At 37.3% G+C, this 22,963-nt stretch overlaps 1 protein-coding gene across 1 annotated transcript in view; it reads right to left on the reverse strand.

Moving 5' to 3' along the window:
* LOC149811781 (putative carboxylesterase 11) overlaps positions 1-19,447 on the reverse strand; it is a 37,387-nt gene extending 17,940 nt beyond the window's left edge. The window contains exon 1 of the mRNA XM_089993374.1: positions 17,901-19,447. Within this exon, the coding sequence (XP_089849500.1) occupies positions 17,901-18,778 (878 nt within the window). The 5' untranslated portion in view covers positions 18,779-19,447. The remainder of the gene's footprint in view (positions 1-17,900) is intronic.
* Between the last annotated feature and the right edge of the window lie 3,516 nt (positions 19,448-22,963).

A 22,963-nucleotide genomic window follows, 5' to 3' on the forward strand; every position in this document is an offset into this window, starting at 1 on the left:
GAGTTTACATAGGAATATGGCCAGGATTATGATGAAACCTTTAGTCCCGTGGTTAAAATGGAGACAATAATAATTATATTGTCTTTAGCTATCAAACATGAATGGACATTGAGTCAGTTAGATGTCAAAAAAATGCATTTCTTCATGGAGACTTGAAGGAAGAAGTTTACATGGAACAACCTCCAGGATATGTTGAGGGATACCCAAGCACACATGTATGGAGACTAAAAAGAGCCATATATGGTTTGAAGCAGGCCACACGCTCGTGGTTTGAAAGTTTCTCCTTAGAAATGCAAAAACATGGGTTATGTCGATCTCTCTTGGATCACTCATTGTTTATATGCATGGGTAAAGGCATCACCACCTTGTTGTTGATATATGTTGATGATATTATTGTCACAGGGAACTCGATGAGCCACATTGAAGAAATAAAGAGACTCTTAAGTCAAAGGTTTAAGATGAAAGACTTAGGAGATTTGCGTTATTTCCTTGGAGTCGAGGTAGATAGGAACGATGGTTGTCTGACACTGACACAACATAAATACACACTAGATTTGTTGAAGAAATTTGGTATGCAAGATTGCAAACCTTTGTCTACACCGAGTGTCTTACATCAAAAGCTTAGTTCACAGGATGGAGATTTGTACCCAGATCCTACAAGATATCGAAGTGTAGTTGGTATGCTTCAATATCTTACCTTTACTCGTCCTGACATTGTTTATTTTGTCAATCAAGTATCGCAGTTCATGCATGAGCCGCGATCAGGACACATGGATGCAGTCAAGCAAGTGTTGAGGTATTTAAAAGGTACCACTGGAGATGGGTTGGTATATAAGAAAAGTTGGAAAAGAGGAGGCATGCATGATGTCACGGTCTACAGTGATGCGGACTGGGCAAGAGATCCTGATGAAAGGAGGTCGGTTTCCGGGTATTGCATCTTTCTTGGGGAAAATTTAGTATCTTGGAGCAGTAGCAAACAAAAAGCAATAGTTAGATCAAATATTGAAGCTGAATACCGATCAATGGTTGTTGCAACTGCTGAAGCTACTTGGACAAGGCATTTGTTGAATGAATTGGAGGAATGGATCTCAAAATCTCTCTTATTGTATGATAATCAAAGTGCCATCAAAATATCTTTTAATCCTATTTTTCATAGTAAGACAAAACATATTGAGATAGATCAGCACTTCATTCGACAGAAGGTTGAAGACAAAGAGATTGAGCCTCATTTCATCCCTACGGAAGACCAGGTGGCAGATTTATTTACAAAGGGTTTGACGAAAAGCAGATTCTGGTTCTTGAAGAACAAGTTGTCCATGGTACAAGACCATGCACAACTTGAGGGAGGCTATTAAGTGTCGTAAATTTAGTTTGGGTCTGATCCAGACCCGAACTGAGATTTGCGTGATTGACGTGTTTACTAGGACACGTGTGTAATTTTATATTTTGTTGTAGGACAGATATGTCCATAATCAAACTACTTTGTAACCTAATACATAAATATGAAGTATCATCAGGTCACGCACGATTGATGAAAGCGTGAACTTGTGCAACCCAAAACCTCTCGGCATCCCCTTCCTCTACTTCAGCGTCTTCTTCTTCTGCTACCTTTTCTTCTTATTTTTTCCTCATTGCAGATCAGCACGGGTGAGAACTCAAGTTCTAACAAAATCTACTAGAGGCCCTAAATATATGATTTGATCTCCTAAGGTTGGTCTCATTTATGTTGGTTTTGCATAAACTTATCAAGTGCACATGGATGTTCCTCGTTGTTACGGCGAGAATAGACCTTTAACCCTTGAATATCATTGGCTTTGTTAACCTTGTCTTCATTTTTAGAAAGATATCATTACTAGGGTTATTAGTAATGCAATCATCATCATTATCATTGCTAGGATCATTAATAAATGCAATCATCATCAACATCATTCACACAAACTTTATCAATGTTAGATGATTCATACTTTTCGTTAGGCAATAAATCGAACAAGAAAAAGTAATCAATATTTTTCTTAGTCACATCTTTCCTAAATCCATTTTTATCTTGAATAAAAGTGACATTTCTAGAAATATAAAGTTTTCCATTTTTTAAATCATAACATCTATAACCCTTTTGATTTTCCCCATAACCAAGAAAAGAGCATTCAATGGCCTTAGGTGATAATTTGACATTTCTTTCAAACAAAACATTTACAACCGAAAATTCTTAAGCCCTATTTGGGATCTCCTGACCAAAGTAAATTCGTGGAATCCACACTTTTTTCCTCTGTTTGGGACGAGGGAAAAGCGTCGAATCGTGGAACTGGCGTGGGAAAAGCCAAAGCCAGTTCCACGATTTGACTACCACCATGGATAAGTGGTAGTTGACAACACCCACGTCGACGCCCACACCGATCTTCCGACGCCATCACCATCTCCCATGATAAAGCCATACCTACCCCCACCTACCTCTAAACTCCACGCAAACCACCCTCCCTCTTTCCTCTCTTGTTCTGAACAAAAGGGTGAGGTAGGTAACGAGTGGGTACCAGGAGGACTGGACGATGGATCCGAAGAGGGTGAAGAGCGTGCAGCACCACCCCTACCTCCCTATAAATGCCCAGCAACAGTGCCTCATCCGCCCTCTCCATGATCCCCGCCTGGTTTATAAGCAGCAATGTCAACATCTCCCCCTTCATCTTTGTACCCCAACCACCGCCCACCCTCCTCGTCTCTTGAGCTTCCTTCTCTGTACATCGTGGCCTCCTCCTTTCCTAGCAAAGGAACCCTTTTAAACAACTCAAACCTGAAAAAGTGCAACAATTTGGCTATGTTTCTCCTAATTAATATATTGAGGATGGCTTCAATCTTAGGGAATATGTTGGTTCATATAAAAAGTGAGTAGTTCAAACTTTAGCATGAAATTATTCACGAAATTGACCTGTTACTTGGTGATGGCAGACATGACATGCCTTAAGCTAATGATGAATCATCATACAAAAAGTCTTCATATCATTTTATCTTTGCCAATGCGTGATCATTACACGGTCCTGAGAACACTGATCTAATTGTAACAAGTAGGCGGTTGTAGAGACCTAGTTGTCTGATGCCCCACTTGTTAAAATACATTGTACACACACACACACACACACACACACATATATATATATATATATATATATATATATATATATATATATATATATATATATATATATATATATATATATATATATATATGTATATTGTATAAATATGGGTATGTCAGGGGTATTTTGGTCATTGTATATGTTATACAGTCATTGTTCCTTTTGTTTTTTTCATTTAAATTTTGTTTGACTGTTGGGGAGCAGTCCCAACGGTCATATTTCTGACCGTTAAAGGCAGTCTCCCTTTTCAGTCCTCTTTGCTAATTACTATGTATTTTGTTCTATAAATAGAGCCTCTTGCAGGATTAAAATATGCTTTTTAGCATGTGTTGTGAATATAAAAAGCACTTATTCTATATTATGTTCTTGTGAGGTTTGTTCTCTTTTGTGAGATTGTATTTGGTCCATTAGAGGTCATATTGTGATCGTGTACTTGTGTAGCCCTTTGTTGGCATTGTGATTGTGCACTTCTTGTTTCATTTCATGGGCTCAGAGCCTTGAGCTCGGCTCTTGTAGTGTTGAAAATTATCTTGGGTGTACTCTCTTTGTGGTGGTGGTCATCTTCAAACATTGTTCTCCGACCATAAGTTATATTCTTCAACATGGGTGAAAGAGAATCTGCCTCCATCATCTCCTACAAGCTCAACAAAAACAACTACTTGATGTGGGTTACTGCAATGAAAAAACATATCAAGGAAAAAAAGTTTTGGGGTTTTGTTAGTGAAACCACTAATGAACCTCAACTAAAGCTAACGAGGAGAGAAGGAAATCAAGTCAAAGTCCTCTCTGAAGAAGAAAAGGAAAAAGCCTTGCAAGAATAACAAGAAAAAATGGAGTTCAAGATTGGGCCAACAACGCTCAAATACTCTCATGGTTTATGAATATCATAGAGTTCAAGATTGCAACTCACATCATCAAGTTCAAAGAGGCTTGTGATGCATGGATCTTCTTAAGAAGCACATTCATCCAAAAAGATATAGCTAGACTATATTATCTCCATAACAAGGTACGTACTACCAAACAAGAGGATAAGAGCATAAGAGATTTTTATGGTCTTTTATCTCCTATTTGGGATGAGTTGACTATGTTTGAACCAAAATGAGAAGGTCCGACTATTAAAATGAGAAAACAACAAGTTGAAAGAGAATTTTTTTTTCTTTTCTATATGGTCTTCGATCAGAATTTGAGTAAGTTAGGTCATCTTTACTTCATAGGACCTTGACTCCTTCTATAAGTGATGCTCTTGCCCAAATATGTCAAGAAGAAACTAGACTTGGAAAACACAAGTCTAGTGATAAAGTGTTTGCCGTATCAAGACCCGAAAGCTTTATAAAAACCTATAAACCTCCCTACTTTAAGAAAAAAAAAATAATAGAGGATATAATGGAGAAGAACATAATGGGGAAGGATATAATAGAAGAAAGATTGTTTGTCACTATTATAAAGAACCGAGACACATAAGACCGAATTGTCCCAAAGTCAAAAAAGTGGCCACAATAAGCGAAGAGTCCCAAAAATCAAAGAAAAGGAGCAACTTCAATGATTTATCAATTGCTCAAATTGTGGAGGCCGTTTTTCAAATACTAAAAGTCATTCCCTCTACATCGAGTGTTGTCATCTCTTACTCTTCTCCTTCGGGTAAGTCCTCTTGGATTTTGGATTCAGGAGCTTCTTTGCATATAACTCATAATGAGTTCCTACTATCTGATTGTATTAATTCATATTTTTTATGTATGTCAACCGCCGATAGTACTTCTTTAAAAATTAAAGGTATAGGAAATCTTAAAAATAATTCAAAAAAAAAATTATTTCAAATATTAGGGTTATTCCAAAACTTGATTTAAATCTTTTTTCGGTTTCTCAAAATTTTGATTATGGGTGTAAAGTAGTCTTCTCATCTAAGGCTTGTTGGGTGCAGGATCTCCAGTCAGGGAAGCTGATTGGGCAAGGCCATAGAAGAGGAGACCTTTACTATACGAACTTTTTATGTCTACCTAAAGAATTTTTTTGTAACCATATCCCGTTATGTCAAAAGGTGATTATTCATACTATGTTACATTCATAGATGATTTTAGTAGGCGCACTTGGATCTACTTCCTTATACTCAAATCCGAAGTTTTTTCGTGTTTTAAAAATTTTCATAATCTTGTTAAAAATCAATTCAACACAAATATTAAAACCTTCTGCTCTGACTCGGGGAGAGAGTTTCTTTCAAATGATTTCCAATCATATCTAAAAATCCATGGTATTCTACATAAAAAATCCTGCCCAAGGACCCCCCAACAAAATAAAATTTCTGAAAGAAAACATCGGCGTATTATTTAAACTACTAGAACTTTACTAGTTTCAAAAGAAGTTCCAAAGAAGTTTTGAGTAGAAGCCGCCCTCACCGCGGTTTATTTAATAAATAGAATGCCTTGTCAAATTTTAGAAAACAAATCTTCAATTGAAAAACTCTTCAAGATTTCACCTGATTTGAAAAGATTAAGAGTTTTTGGATGTAAGTGTTTTGTACTTCTTGAAAAATACAACAAACTCTCTCCTAAAGCTATTGAATGTGTTTTTCTTGGGTATGTTGAAAATAAAAAAGGTTATCGATGCTATGATTGTTAGTTGTTTGATTTATCTGCCCTAGCTCGTGCAGTTTGGGCGGTGGGGCCCTAATTTTCCACCTAGGCGCCGCCTAGCCTAGGCGGTTTATAGTCATTGATCAAGTGTCAACGACTATAAAAGGGGGGCCCTTTTCCCTTTTCTTTTCATTTGCTCTTGCATTGGACTCTCTCCCCTTAGGGCAAGAAAAAGGACTTTAAAAAAAAAGGTATGCTCTCTCTCTCTCTCTCTCTCTGTCACTAGCTCGGTCTCTCTCTGTCACTCACCTCTCTCTCTCGCTCGGTCTCTCTCTCTCTTTGTCACTCACCTCTCTCTCTCTCTCGCTCAGTCACTCTTTGTCACTAGCTGTTAAAACATATGTAATAATACCATAATACCCGATAGGGGTATTATGGTCATTTCACAAAGTACCCCATAGGGGTACTTATTTTGTTTCTCGTATTTCACTATTTTTTATTTTTCTTTTTAATTTTATTTTTGTATTTTTTGGATACAGAAAAGGGGCCCCACAATGGAGTCGTTGGGGCCCCCCAACGGTCACATATGTGACCGTTGGGGCCCCCCAACGGTCACATATGTGACCGTTGGGGGCTCCCAACGACTCTATTGGGAGCCCCTTTGGTCTCCTCTTCTTATAAATAGGGGGAACCCCCCATGTATGTTGTATTACTCTTGATAGCTCATCTTCAATAATAGTGATATTATTTTTCATGTGTGTAGCCTTTTTATAAGGCCCTTTGTATATCCCTTAGTGGATTTTCTCTCTTGTGCTTGTTGCACTTGTCCGTGTGGGACATAGTGAATGCTTTAGCATTCTTGGTTACTTCCGCTTATTTCATTACATGGTATCAAAGCCATAAGATATTCTAAAGGTAAAATCTTGTCTCTCTCTACTTCCTTTCTTTCTCACATCTTCCTTGTGTAGCAATGGAAGTCAAGATCGATCTATCATTCAAACTCAATGGAAAAAATTACATGATGTGGGCATCCGCAATGGAGAATAATCTCAAAGGCAAGAAGCTTTGGGGTTATGTAATGGGAACCGTTCCGGAACCCCAACTTAAGCTCACAAAGATGGAAGGAGATCAAGAGAAAGCACTTGAAGGCGATGCTCGTCTCAAGGCCATTGAAGATTATAATCATCAAATGGAAGATTGGGAGAGCAACCATGCAAAAATCCTAGCATGGTTTATGAATAATGTCGAACTTAAGGTATGTGCAAATATTGCAAAATTCCGCCGGGCAAATGAAGCTTGGTTTTTTATGAAGGGTATGTTTACCCAAAAGGATCTTGCAAGAGCTTATTTCTTGCAAGAAAAAGTAAGAACCACAAAACAAGGTGACATGAGCATACAAGATTACTATAGTGCTCTAAATCCTTTGTGGGATGAATTGGCTCTTTTAGAGCCTAAATGGGTATCTATGGAGGATGTGGTTCTAAGACAAAAACAAATGGAACAAGATAGATTGTTTCAATTTTTATTTGGGCTTCGTCCCGAATTTGAACAAGTGAGATCCTCACTTCTCCATAGATCCACGTTTCCTCCCTTAGAAGAAGCTATTGCCGAGATTACTCAAGAAGAGACTAGGAATAGCATGGGAAAAAGCATAGAGGAAGTGCTTGCCGTATCTAAACCCGGCAATCATGTTAAAACATACAAACCACCTCATTTTGGTAAGCAAGGGAGTGGTGGAAGAAAAATGATTATATGTCACCATTGTTATGAGCCGGGACATATTAAACCCGTTTGCCCAAAGCTAAATGGGGCATTCAAGCCAAAGGTGGCTTCCGTTGAAGAATCCACCACCAAAGAAGATGACGGCAAGAACGGGGATCTCAAAGACACTCTTGGACAAATCTCCTTGGATCTTCAACAAATTTTAAAGGTCACTTCTTCCACCTTCGGTGCCGCCATTGCCTCATCATCACCTCCCGGTACGTACTCTTGGATTTTAGATTCCGGAGCTTCTTTTCACATGACCCCTCATGAAAATGCATTAACCAATGTGCACACCAATTCAAAAATGTCTTGTGTCTCTACGGCCGATGGAACTTTTCTCAAAATAAATGGTGTTGGAACTCTTGATTCTAAAAATGTTCAAAATTTCCTTGTTCCAAAAGTTAGAATAGTTCCAAAATTAAATCTTAACCTCTTTTCCGTTTCTCAAATAGCCGACCATGGATGTGAAATATCTTTCTCATCCCAAGGGTGCTTTGTGCAGGATCTCCGGTCCGGGAAGCGGATTGGGCAAGGCCATAGGAAGGGAGACCTTTATTTTATGGATAATTTAATACTTCCAAATACCTCATTTTGTACTTATGTCCAAGACAAAAATATTGAAACTTGGCATAAAAGGCTTGGACATCCAAGTTACTCTAAAATGTATCTTTTTCCTTTTGGACACAAGTTTTGTAAAGAAAAAGATATCAATTGCAAAGATTGCATTTTTGGCAAAATGAAGTCTACTCCTTTTCCTATTAGATCCTTTGTGACAACAAGACCTTTTGAATTGGTGCATTCCGATGTTTGGGGGCCATCTCCGGTTCTATCTAAAGGTGGTTATTCATATTATGTTACTTTTATTGATGATTATACTAGATATGTATGGATTTATTTTCTTAACTTTAAATCGGAAGTTTTTAACTTCTTTAAAGAATTCCATGCAAAAATTCAAAATCAATTTCAAAGTCAAATATCCATTCTTAGATCCGATTCGGGTGGAGAGTACTTATCAAATGATTTTCAAGCATATCTAAAACAACATGGCATTTGTCATCAAAAATCTTGCCCAAGAACTCCTCAACAAAACGGTCTAGCGGAAAGAAAACATAGGCATATTTTGGAAACCACTAGATCCTTACTCATTTCTAAAAATATTCCTAAAAATTTTTGGGCCGAAGCCGTGTTAACCTCCACCTATTTAATCAATAGGATGCCATCTTCAAAATTGAGTAATATCTCTCCTTATGAAAAACTTTCTAATATGACACCCGACTACAATCGTCTTCGGATTTTTTGGTGTAAATGCTTTGTTCTTTTACATAAAAGAGATAAATTGTCACCTAAAGCAATAGAATGTGTATTTTTAGGATATGGTGAAAATCAAAAAGGCTATAGATGCTTTGATCATAAAAACAATAAGTTATTTGTCTCCAAAGATGTAACCTTTTTAGAAGATGAAAATGGATTTGACATATTGGAAAAATCAAATGAAATTGATTATATGTTTATCAATGATCTTTTAGAAGATTCAAATGATGACTCTTTGAGTCATCCGGAAATTTTAGAAAATACTCATGATTCTCATGATGATGATGTATCACCAACTAATGGTGATAATCTCCAAGTATACACTCGGCGTGAGGAAGCCCAACCTATTAGTGCTTTAGAAAAATTCTTGCGGCTTAATGAACCCCTAGAAGAAACCTCCCTTAGGCGTTCTTCTAGAGAATCAATTCCACCTAATAGGTTTGTCTCATATGAAACTCTTTCACCTAAATATAGAGCTTGTCTAATAGCCTTGCATTCTTACTATGAACCCTCTCATTATAATCAAGCAAAAAGTATACCTCATTGGGTTGAAGCAATGAAAGTTGAACTAGATGCTTTAAATAAAGCTAAAACTTGGGAAATAGTTCACCTTCCTCCAAATAAGAAAGCTATAGGATGTCGATGGGTCTACAAAGTCAAAACAAAAAGTGATGGTTCCCTAGAGCGCTATAAAGCTAGATTAGTTGCTAAGGGATACTCACAAGAATATGGCATCGATTATGAGGAGACTTTTGCTCCCGTGGCTCGCATGACAAGCGTTAGAACTTTAATTGCGGTAGCATCATCCAAGAAATGGCCTATATTCCAATTAGATGTTAAAAATACCTTTCTTAATGGTCAGTTGAATGAAGAAGTATATATGGACCCTCCGCCGGGAATCAGTGTTAACCAAGGTCAAACCCTTCGGTTATTAAAAGCCTTATATGGTCTTAAACAAGCCCCTAAGGCTTGGTATGATAGATTTAGTGCTATCATGTTACAATTGGGATTTCGCTCATGTTATACTGACACTGCTCTTTTTGTTAAAAATGCAGGTAATAGTATCATCATCCTTCTGCTTTATGTTGATGATATGATCATCACTGGCAATGATGAAAGCGGTATTCTTAAAGTTAAAAATATGTTAAAACATAATTTTGATATGTCTGATCTGGGTTTTCTCAGGTACTTTCTTGGTATAGAAGTTGCATACTCTCCTCGAGGGTATATACTGTCACAGATGAAGCTTGCTGCCGACATATGTTCCAAATCTGGGATTTCAGATGATAAAAAGGTGGAGACTCCCGAGGTTATCAATGCTAAACTACGACTGGAGGATGGAGTTCTGCTGGACGATCCTACGCCCTACAGGCAACTCATAGGCTCCCTCACCTATCTGACTATCACCAGGCCCGATATTGCTCATGCTGTGCACTCTGCAAGCCAATTTCAGCATGCTCCTACATCTGTGCATATGAGTGCTGTGCTCCGGATCATTTGATATATTAAAAATACTTTGACTAAAGGGCTATTTTTATCCTCAATCTCTTCCTTAGATTTACTAGCTTATACTGATGCTGACTGGGGAGGAAACCCAAATGATCGAATCTCAACTACTGGCTTTTGTGTGTTCCTAGGAGATTCGCTAATTGCTTGGAGGTGCAAGAAACAGCAGAAAGTCTCATTGTCTTCTACTGAAGCAGAATACAGGGCTATGGCAACCACTACAATGGAGCTGGTGTGGCTTTGAAGTCTTCTTCAAGATATGGGAGTCGAAATTACCGGGGCTTCGAAGCTTTGTTGCGACAACAAAAGTGCTATCTACATTGCCAGCAACCATACTTTCCATGAGAGGACGAAACATATTGAAATGGACTGTCATTATGTACGTGATGAATATCTTCGTGGGACAGTAACACTGCCATATGTCACTTCAGAATATCAACTTGCCGACTTCTTCACCAAAGCCCTGCCTGCTCCTCGCTTCTTGTTCCTCCTTGGCAAACTTTCGGTCATTCCCCCGTAAAGTTTGAGGGGGGGTGTTAAAACATATGTAATAATACCATAATACCCGATAGGGGTATTATGGTCATTTCACAAAGTACCCCATAGGGGTACTTATTTTGTTTCTCGTATTTCACTATTTTTTATTTTTCTTTTTAATTTTATTTTTGTATTTTTTGGATACCGAAAAGGGGCCCCACAATGGAGTCGTTGGGGCCCCCCAACGGTCACATATGTGACCGTTGGGGGCTCCCAACGACTCTATTGGGAGCCCCTTTGGTCTCCTCTTCTTATAAATAGGGGGAACCCCCCATGTATGTTGTATTACTCTTGAGAGCTCCTCTTCAATAATAGTGATATTATTTTTCATGTGTGTAGCCTTTTTATAAGGCCCTTTGTATATCCCTTAGTGGATTTTCTCTCTTGTGCTTGTTGCACTTGTCCGTGTGGGACATAGTGAATGCTTTAGCATTCTTGGTTACTTCCGCTTATTTCATTACACTAGCCTCTCTCTCTTTTGAAATGTTAATAGGATGGTTTGAAAACATTGGCAACTTTCTTTTGAAATAATGCAATCTTTGCATTGATTTGAGAACAATCATTTCTAAAGATATTATTTCAGGAACAATTTCTAGAGTTCGTCATTTATGTGTTACTAAATGATGCATCTAATCTTACTACACTATGCTTGAATCAGGTAAAGTTGGGCCCCCAAATCTACAAAGCTTCATCAAGTAGTTTCCTGGTGCTTCCTTTGATTCTAGTAGTAGTATAGCTCCTTTTATTTCAGCAAAATTTATGTATATGTATCATGTAAGCTTTGATCCCTTAGTGCAGATGATGTAGACTGATGAGATCTTAAAAACTCATGTTGGATATAGTTGGCCAATTTATGAAGTATCACATTATGCATGGTCATCCGTTTGTTTTGAAAGCATGTAGTTAACCACCTTTGTTCTAGATGTATATGTTGTTTATTTGGCCTCCCTAAGATCTTTGTTATCTTTGTCCCCCATGGAAAACTAAGAACCCCATATCAAGAGCCCAAACGAAACTTTTAAAGAGTATAATATGAAACAGGTGAAGTTGGGGATGGTGTTTACCATTAGTCTGAATTGTTGCAAGAACAACATATCCTCTACATAGAAGAGATTTCACGTGGGAAAAGCATGAAGAACACATACTGTGTCATCATGCTGCTGATTTCTCCATCTTTTGGCCTTTGTTGTGGTGAAGTTAAGTTTGAAGTTTGCATGTCCTGGTGAAATTAAGGTATTATGTTTGAAGTTTTGGTAGGTTATTATTTGTTTGATTTATCTGCCCCTAGCTCGTGCGGTTTGTGTTACTCTCTCAATTTAAGTGTGCATAATTGTGAAATGGTTTTGTTCGTACAGCCTATTTTTACTTGTCACTAGGACCTATACTCGCCCTTGATTTCTCTAGGTTGGTAGGGCTGTTCACCTTCCTTTTGCCAGGTTTTAGGCACAACTATCTTCCACTGATGCAGCTGCTGCATTACTCTCACATAGATCTAGCACCAGGCTCGCCAGGTTTATAGTTTTGATTAATTTTATGTAGGATACATGTTTGTTGTTAGTTTTAGCACTTTGTTTTAAGAATTTAGATTATTTTTAAATTATTTGGCATTTGTTGATGGTTGTTTGCTTTGCTTATTAAATTGTTTTTCTTATTACTGATCGAAGACATTACTTGATTCTTATCATTTTTTAGAACAATGATGAAAGGAGCTTCTTCTGCAAGTGCTAGCAGGTCTACTCTAAGCTAGACATTTCCAAATTTAAAAGATACGCAAAACTTCAAGAGAAAATCAAGTGATTCAGCATGAGAGTGGGCCTCCATTAAGGATAAACACGATCAGAATTCTGTGACAGGCGTATATAGAATAAAGCAAGATCAACCTGGGATTCGAGGAAACGTGAAGGCTTATGATAAAACAACGGCAGAAAGCAAGCAAGTACTTTATAAGTACATAGAGGAATCGAAGAAGAGAGATGAAAAAAATAAGAGTCTGAAAGAAGTGAAAGTTTGTTCTCAGCTTCTGATTCTGGCGAATCACATGCTGCAGTTTTGCATATGGAGGGAAAACCGAGTAGTACATTCGGCTTGAGACCATCACAGGCAAAAGGGCCTATGGATTTGTACTTCTGAAGTGATGTAGCAGAGAAAGGAAGGAAACAAATAAACCACGTTAGAAAATCGCTTCAAAAAAGAAGAAAGGAAAACAGTGTGTGAGTATATTAGTAGGTGGTTTTATGATGGTGGAATACCTTTTAATACAGCGAAATTGTCTTTATTTTACAATATGATTGAAGTTATAGGCCAATTTGGACCAGGGATGAACCCTCTATCATATCACGAGCTGCGAGAACTATTTTTGAATAAAGAAAACAAAGGCGTTTTTGGACCAATACAAAGTGCATTAATCCAAATATAAATACAGCACAATGTCAGATAGCTAAATTGATACAAAAGAGCGTACACTTATTAATTTTTTGGTTAATTTCCCTTTGTAAACAATGTTTTTAAAATTGATTGATGCATCAAATGAAGTAAAAGATGCAAATTTGTTGCTTACATTGTTGAAGAAGTTGGGGAGGAGAATGTGGTTCAAGTTGTTACCGATAATGCCTCCAACTACATCAAAGTGAGTAAGTTGTCGATGGATAAAAGAAGACATTTATTTTGGACTCCTTGTACTGCACATTGTATAGATTTGATGTTGGAAGATATAGGATAATTGAAAGAATTGAAGAACATTTTTTAAAAAGCAAGGCAATTGGTAGTATTCATAGACAAACATACTCAATTGTTGAGTATGATGAGAGCAGACACACAAAGGAGCTTACATAGGCCTGCAGTGACGAGATTTGCTACTAGATTTTTTACTCTAGAAAGCATATATAATTCCAAGAAAGGCCTAAGGTTCATGTTTGTTGGAAATGATTGGGCAAAACGTAGTTTCTCAAAAACATTAGTTGGTAAAAGATGTGAAAGCATAATTTTGAGTTCAAAATTTTGGAAGGAAGTAAGTCGTGCTCTGAAAACAATGGCCCATTTGATTGACGTGCTTCGATTGGTTGATAGCGATGAAAAGCCTGTTATGGGTTACATCTACGAGAAAATAGATCGTGCAAAGGAACAAATCAAGGTATAAGTTATTTTTTTGTATTCTACTAATTGTAAATTTTGTTTTAAAATTTTAACCTAGCTTTTATAATGATTACTTTTTATTATTTTACTTAATAGGCAAATTTGTGCAATGATGGAGAAAGATATGGCCCTGTTTGGGAGATAATTGATAAAAGATGGAGCAATCAATTGCACAAACCTTTGCATGCAACAGGCTTATATTTGAATCCAGTCATATATTATGAATATGAAAATATCGAGTCCAATGAGAAGATAAAAAATGGCTTATATGATTGCATCAATCATCTTGTTCGAAGTGAGGTGGATCAAGATGCACTAGTAGACCAACTGATAAGATATAGAACTGCTAGTGAGCCTTTTAGGATGGACTTAGCAAAGAAGAAGAGAAAAGTGCAAACGCCAGGTAAGATGATTGAATTTTATATACCTCGCTTTACATTATTTTTATAACTTATATATTTTATTTGCATCTAATTTGATGTTTTTTAGTGGATTGGTAGATTTCTTTTGCCATTGGTTGTCCCCAACTCCAGACCTTTGTTATTCGAGTCTTGGGCCTCATATGCAGTGCATCTAGTTGCGAACGTAACTGGAGTACTTTTGAAGTAGTAAAATATTTTTTATTACTAATTAGTAATTACTAAATAGTATTTGTCCGTTTGTACGTATTTGAACTTTATTTATTTTTTTTTCAGATTCATACAAAGAAAAGAAACTGACTTTTACGCAATAAGTTGAATGATTTGGTTTTTGTGCAATATAATCGGAGATTGAAGCGAAGATACGATGAGTGAATGAAGCAAAGGAGATCTCGACCCCATCATCTTAAGAGAAGTTGATGATAACGATTTGTAGCCAAGTGAAGATGAGGCAATCTTCAAAAATGACATGTCACTTACATGGGAACTTTGTTGATAAGGCATCCAGAGCATCAAGGCATAAGGCAGGGGCAAGAATGCATGCTAATAAAGACCTAAGAAAGAAAATGTCCGACAAAGGAAAGAAGGTGGTAAGCATGAAAGAAGAAGAGGAAGAAGCTAGCCCTACAAATGAAACTGAAGAAGAAGAGCAATATATCGTTCAAGATGATGATGATGATGACGGACTTTCAAGTTCATCATCTGAGGATTAAATTTAAGTTGTTATTGTAAACTTATTATAAACTTGTTGGGGTTCTTTAACTATTTTAGACTTGAAAAAACTTAAAGTTAGTTATGTTATGTATGTGTACATTTGTCGAATATTTGAATGCCTATATTTTTATTTGGTGATTAATTGGTTATGTTTTAATTTTTTGTATAAGTCATCAATTGCATGGTTTGTTTATTCAATTGTTCTTTGTTTCATTTTTTAACATGGTTAGCAGTTATATTGTTTTACATCTTTGTAGTGATTAGATTTATTAATTTGTGTTTTAGGAGGTCGATGGAGGGTAGAAATCTTAGAATATGCCTCTCAAAAGATCCTGTATTTAAATATTATACACCAGTTGACTTAAAGATGTCTTTCAAAGGAATAGTAAAGTGTAACTTTTGTGATATTATAATGCATGGAGGATTGTATAGATTTAAATGTCATGTTGTGGGGCATATCAACTCCACTGTGAAATTATGTACACATGGCATTCATTTGGATATTCGTGTTGAGCTTCTTACTAGTCTTAGAGAAGATGATGAGAGAAAGACACAAGTACATGCAGCATTTGTGGGACAGAAATTGTCAGAGGTATGAAGTTTGTAACTGAAGAATGAAGATGACTTTCATATATAGACATATGTTTTTGAACTCTATGTTAAATATATTGTGTTGTTAAATGTTTTGTGTTGGACAATGTATTGAGTAGGTTATTTAATATAATTGTCTTATATTGTTCAATGACATATTTTGTTCTGTTATTGCTTATTATTGATTGATTTTATGTTGTATACATGTTTGTTATTAATTTTAGTAGTTTGTTTACAAATTTGTATTTTTTGTTTGTTTTCATATATAGACATGTTTTTGAACTCTATGTTTAGTTAAATGTATTGTATTGTTAAATGTTAAATGTTTTGTGTTGAACAATGTATTGAGCAGGTTATTTAATATAATTGTCTTTTATTATTCAATGACATTTTGTTCTGCTATTGCTTCTTGTTGATTGATTTTATATTTATATATGTTTGTTATTATTTTAGTAGTTTTTTTACAAATTTCTATATTTTTTATTTTTTTTATTTGGGGTACCGTCTAGGCCCCGCCTAGGCTCTTTAGGGGGGCCACCGCCTAGGCTCCGCCTAGCACCCGTGACAACTAAGATCTATGCATCAAAAAGATCGCAATAAGAGTTAGTTCTTAGATTTTTTAGCATAAAGATGACATTTGTGTGGTCAAATTTGCCAAAAAATGCTTTTAAATATGATTTTTAAAAGTGGTTTGGACGATTTGTACCTTCCTTTGGTTGGACTGTCCCCCTTCCCCATATATATTGGCTGCTAACGAAGGTAAGGAACTAATGAGTATAAATCACTCTTTTCTTCAAAATATTCCAATTTTTTGTAGATCAAATGTTAGGATGTGATCTACATGGTTTGTTTAGTAGGAAACTTGTTTTGAATCATGTGATTATGACAAGTAATTAGGTTTTTAAAAAGGGTTAAAAATCAACGGCCCACAACGTGTCAAAATTTCATAACTCAAAAGATCACATTTTTACATCAGAAAAGCACGATCCAAGGCTTGATTCTTAGCAAACAAGCCATGCTGAACATATTTATGTGGTTAGATTGAGTCGATACAATGTGCACCTATGATTTCTAGCTCATTAGTTCCTTACCTTCATTAGTAGCTTAGAAAATATTGAAAAAATCTTTCAACCACTAGATAGGAAGTCAAAATCAAACACACAGGTATTAGAAGTATTAAAAAGTTCAAAGGCTAGTTGCCATAGAAATACAGCTATCCAGTATCGAGATACAGGTCCTTCATTATCTCTCTTATGACATAGGTTATAAACTAATACTAATAAGCATTTCTGCTTTCTTGTAATACTGCTCTTAGTGATGACTGGTCACAATCTTTTAGTGTAACGATTCTTTTGTTCCAAAAAAAGAAAAATAGACACATAATTTAACCAAACATTCACCAACCCAATCCCACCACTACAATACGAACTCCTTAAAAGATGCTAGTTGTTATAGTTCCTAGGTACCCCAAGTTCATCACCCAGTAGCCCCCAAATGACCAAAATAACAATTGAACTAGTACTTAGTTCAAATAACAAGCAAAATCCTCGATTGAACATGCAAATCAAGTTTCCATATCTATTTGCATAAAAATTTGTTTTTCATAATTCTAACAATTTCCAAAATCAAAGCCTTAGTGGGCTCTAGTCCACCAAATAACCACTAAACTTTCTCTGACAATTTAAATATGTGAACAATATATACTCAATGCAATAACTGTAAAAATGGCTACTCAAAACAATATCACAAATTTTAGACAACACGAGTCAGTGTTTAGTCTGCAGAGCCTTTATTAGTGAATTTCAGCAACATGTCAATCCACACAGCAATACACAATTTTATGTACCATATATACAACGTTCTGATATTAAAACAGGTTTTCTAGCCACTAAGCAAAGAATAAACGTTTTAGAGTTTAGCATGATGTCATGAATTGTCCATGAAAATGAATAATATTTTGATTATTTCAAGGTTGCCAACAAAGATTTTCTTTGTGAATCCCTCCAAAGTCCTTGTCAGAGAGAAAAAGGACTCGACCTTCACCAAGTGACTGAGAATCTCAGAATTCAATCAATTTCATGCATCATTCAAGCTATGAAATAACTCCAAGAAGAACAAACATCCAAATGCACAATGATTCAGACAAAAACATGGAACTTTCAAAGCGGCAAATTCCCAAGGCATGTTCTGCACAAAGCGAAGGCAGGGCAAAAGGTGGGGAAACGGAATACCTGGAAGGATCTCCATGAGCAGCCAACCACGGTTCCACCATCGATGCCCCAAACGTATCCACAATATGCCTATGAACATCATATTTGCGGAGATCCCCGGCACTCGCACCGCCACGGGCATTGCCGAGCGACTTGCTGCACTCAGCAAGGTTCGCCTGCTTCCCCAACCAATTTAGAACCTTTAAGCCATCCTCGAACGCAGCCGGGTACTGGTTCTCTGGCGCCAATCGGTATCCAACCGCAATCACAATCACATCACAAAGCTTCGCAATCCGCCTGCAGAAGAATTCATTTGAATACGAGTCCTTGCTCCCAGAAACAAAGCCCCCACCATGGAATTGCAAGATGATGGGCAACCTCCGAATAGTTGGGGAATTGGAGTTCCCCGGGAGGTATCCTCTATACATGCCCCCGCCATCCTGCCACTTCTTGGTATCCTTCAAATGGCCGTTGGATCCAAACACCCCAGCACCATTCGCGTCACCTACACCGCCAGAATCCCCACCGTAGCTGCTCCTCCGGGTCTGGTCTGGTGTCGTGGAGGCAGAGGAAGTGGTGGCACCACCATAGCTGCTCCGGCAAGAGAGGTGCGGGCGGGGATCGGATCTCCTCGATAGGGGGTCGAAGTGGGGGTGGAGGGAAGAGTCTGGTAGGAAAATCCGGATGGAGAGGGAGGTGAAGGAGTCGATGTGGATGTCCTTGGTGGCGACCCCGTCCGTGAAGGAGGAGTTGGCTGGCACAGTCGACTCCTCCTCCGGCCGCGAAGTGACGCCGAAGGGGTCGCCGCCCTCCTCCGGCGATTGCGTCCGATTGTGGAGCCTGTGTTTTAGAAGGAATTTGAAGAAGACGCTGTACAGCTTTACTGCGACGCTTGGCATTATCAAACTCTCTCCCTCTACCAATCTTGTTTCTCTCTCTAGAAATGGAGCTGGCAGAACCCTAGCCTGAGAGATTGGGAAGGGCGGGAATCCTAATCCTTCACTGTGGGATCATCTATAATACCTCTTTCTCTCTCTATACTGTGTTTCTCCATCTATTGTCTCTTATCCATAAATAGAGGTCAGGAGCCTCAATCTGAGACAGGGAAGAAGATGGGGAGGCCTAATTTTTCATGCTGGGTTGCCCATCCCTCTCTCTTTCTCTCTCTAAACTCCAAATTCCGCTTCTCTCTCTAGAAATGGAGAAGCCGTGTTTCTCTATTTATTTTTTCCCAACCATAAAATGGAGGCCAAGTTCTCTAATTCGAGGGATTAGAGAAGATGGGGAAGGCGTAATCTTTAACGGTGTAATTATATATCCCTCTCTTTATTTATCTCTCTAGATCACGTTTTCTCTCTCTAGAAAATGGAGGACGGAGCTCTGATCTGAGGGAGTGGGGAAGGTTATGGAGGAGTAATGAAATCCTTCACGACGGGATGAGGGTTTTTGGTAAGGCATTGCAGAGGGGAGGATGGCCCTGATGAGAGAGAGAGAGAGAGAGAGAGAGAGAGAGAGAGAAGGGTTCAGCGCTACACCTGTGCATGGGGGCGGCGAGACGTCATGTTCTCACGGTTCACATGGAAATCGTCCCTTCTTTAACTGGGCCCACATTGTTCTGTAACTTCGTGGGGGGCAGCAAACAAAGGGTCCGGTCAGTCCGATGCCCCGTCACAAGGACACAAACAAAAAGGACACGAGACACGTCAAATTTGCCAAAGTTTTCATCGAAGAATACCATGTAAAAGAATAAGACACGACACGAGAACAAGTTGGAATACCCTTACAAGTCGGTTAGAGTCTCACATATTTGGAGGCGTAAACGGGTTTACATCCCAACTTGTCTTGGTCCCCTTTTGGATTTCTACTAACAAGAACTATGATTATTCCTTTTTTTTGGCATGACCATTTAAAGTCATAGTTGTAGGTGTTTTATATTTCATTTGAACCATTAGAACTCTATGCTAACTACAGCTGGCTCTTATGAAAAATTTTCCTAGTATAACGAACAACACACTTTTTGTGTTTATTTCTAATTTTTCTTTGAGAACATAAAACAGCACAAAGAGTTATCCTTTCTTTTGACTTTAAGAAACAAGAAAAAAAAAAAGGACACTAAGGGTTGCTTGATGGCGTGTCCCGTGCATATAGCACAGGTCCACCGCCTCTGTTTTCATGGTGAAATATTGTTCTATCCCTTGTTACTAAAAGAACAAGGATGAAAAGAAAGATCAAAAATATATATAAAAAAAAAAAAGTCGAGAGAGGGAGCCCCCGACTCTCTCGCCTGTGCAGCAGTCAGGTGACGAGATCAAGGTGTCATAGCTTCGCCGATGGCCTCACTGTGGGTGATGATACCCTAGTCTTTCTCTCTCTTATTCTTGTTCTTCTTTTTTATTAGGGTTCATCATTTTTTTTTATTAGGTTTTTTATTTGATTTTATTTTATTAGGGCTTTGAATCAAGTTTTTAAATGAGGGCTTTTTATAATTAATTTGATTAGAGTTTTTTTAATTTTTTTGAAGTTTTTTTTCCTTGATTTGCATTGATTAGGGCTTTGAATCATTTTTTTTTAAATAATAGATTTTTATAGTTTATTTGATTAGGGCTTTTCTTGTATTTGATTAGGGCTATTTTTTATTTATTTATTATTAGGGTTTAAATTAGGGCTTTTTAATTTAATTTTATGATTTATTGTTCTTGTAGTTTAAGGTTTTTTGGTTCATTTATGATTTATTTTGTTGCATTTTAAGGTTTTGTGATTTATTTATAGTTTTTACATTTGTATATAAAAACTATGAATTCTTATTTTTTCTCAAATTATCCAAAATTTAAAAAAAAATTAGTACTGTGATCTAGTTTGAGATCCATATTTCGGGCTAAAATCCATAATTTTTTGATAAACTTTCATAATTAGATCTAATATAACATTAATTAAAGCATTTATATATCAAAAAAAATATCAATTATTATTCGTTCTTAAATTTAAAAAAATAAAGTTAAAATACATAATAAACATGTCAAAACACTCACATGGTTGGGTGGGTCGTATAATTCAAATTGAAATTACCTGGCCCATTATCCATTTGTGTTCATATTGTCCCCAAAGCAAATCTAACAAACGTTGGACATAAGAAACACAGCTTCTGTGAACAAGCCACCAAAACAGAACATGTGTTTTGTCTGATTTGTTCTTTGGTTCTGTCTAATCTTTGACAAGCCATCAATACCCTAAACACTTCCACCTATTTGTTATCCCATTTTGATGGGAGTCAGAAGCCATCCCCTCGCACCTCCGTTGTTTGGAGTCCCAGTTATGAGAAAGTTGAGGAGATGGGTGACAATTTGGCCGACCCAAATCCCCATTCATCTCCCACTTTCAAGTACATGCATTGGGAGGGTGGTGTATGCTCTCCCCCGATGATTCACTGAATCCCACGTCTGTGCTCGGGGGGGCGAATAAGCGCCATGTATTTACGCACATGGGGCTCATATTCCCGTGTATGTTGACATAACTTTGCATCGGACTCTGGTGTTGTTGCAAAGACTTAATCACCCTTTCTTGCTATTCTTCCCCTGAAATGACGGTTGGAGGAAATGACAAAAATATCCTTCATTCAAAAGTTTGAAAACTACGGTTCGAGAAAAGGACAAAAAAGTCCTCCATCCAGAAAGTTTGATGTTAACTATTTAAAATGGAGACATTCCCTATTCATTAAACTCTTGCGCCATCTGTTGTAACAGTAGCTCCCATTGTCAATGCAAACTTTGCCTTCATCTCCAGTCGAGGTTTTCACCTTATTTTTCATCTTGTTTTACAACACATTGTCGCATTCTCGTGCCTGCCTTGTGTTACAAAACATTCTTGTGTCTTCTCTTCATTTTTGTTGTCGTTAGGCATTATGGAAGAAAGCAATGATGCACAAACATTCCGACCAGTGCCATTAAAGTGTCGTGAGTAGCTTTCTATCCCATCATGCTATCAATGAAGAATGCATGTCGTCTTGTGTGCCATTAAGGCATTGTTTTGTTACTGCATGTAGATCTTGTTATTACGATGGTTGGAAACTTATCGATATTTGTAAGACGATGGGACCTGTTGACAAGAATGCTTGTTTACAAATACTAGGAAGGGCCTCTACCCCATCAGGTATCCTACATTCACTCATTATATGCATTGTATCTCAAACCGTTGTATTAGTAACAAACTACCGATTTGTGAGATATTGTTTTGTTAGTTAATATCGATTTGTTTGCTATTATGCTTAATTTCTTCCGTATCAATTTGTAATTTATTGTGCGGTATATTTATTGACCTTTTAGATATTATGGTTTTATATTGACGATTTGTAAGTTATTATGCTGAACTGCCGTATCGATTTTCAATATATTATTCGATATGTATATCGATTTGTAAGCTATTATATGTTTTGTAATATGTATTCATAAGATTTTTGTACACAAACTTTGAAAACGTGTGTGTGTAGAAACACATTGTTACACGCATGCGGTGGCGATTTTCGCATTCAAATTGTTGCTCTGTCAGCGATTTCTATTGAACTCGGTTCACAGCCTCTTGGATATAATGACAACGTTATCGTCAACACACATGTACGACATTTCGTGTCTTTTATTGGCATGGTAAGTGACAACTCGATGCTCAGTATAAGCAAATATCAAACCGCACTTGCTTTTCTACTGTGACTCATTAAATCGTTTCTTTGACTTGCTAACCCTTATCGGTATCCATTGTTATATGCATCCTGATTAAATCGTAGTAAACATATGCGCTTGCTAACGCAATATGATATATTGCTTACAAAATATTCTCGTGTCTTCTCTTCTTTTGCGTTGTCGTTAGGCATTATAGAAGAAAGCAATGACGCACAAACATTTCAACCAGTGTCATTAAAGCGTCGTGAGTAGCTTTCCCGTTCATCATGCTATCGCTGAAGAACGCATGTCGTCTTGTGTGCCATTAAGGCATTGTTTTGTTACTGCAGGTAGATCTTGTTCTTACGATGGTTGGAAACTTTCGATATTCGTAAGACGCTGGGACCTGTTGACAAGAATGCTTGTTTACAAATG

Source organism: Nuphar pumila, chromosome 17 (assembly GCF_984573655.1).
Source record: "Nuphar pumila chromosome 17, dmNupPumi1.hap1.1, whole genome shotgun sequence".
Lineage (NCBI taxonomy): Eukaryota > Viridiplantae > Streptophyta > Magnoliopsida > Nymphaeales > Nymphaeaceae > Nuphar > Nuphar pumila.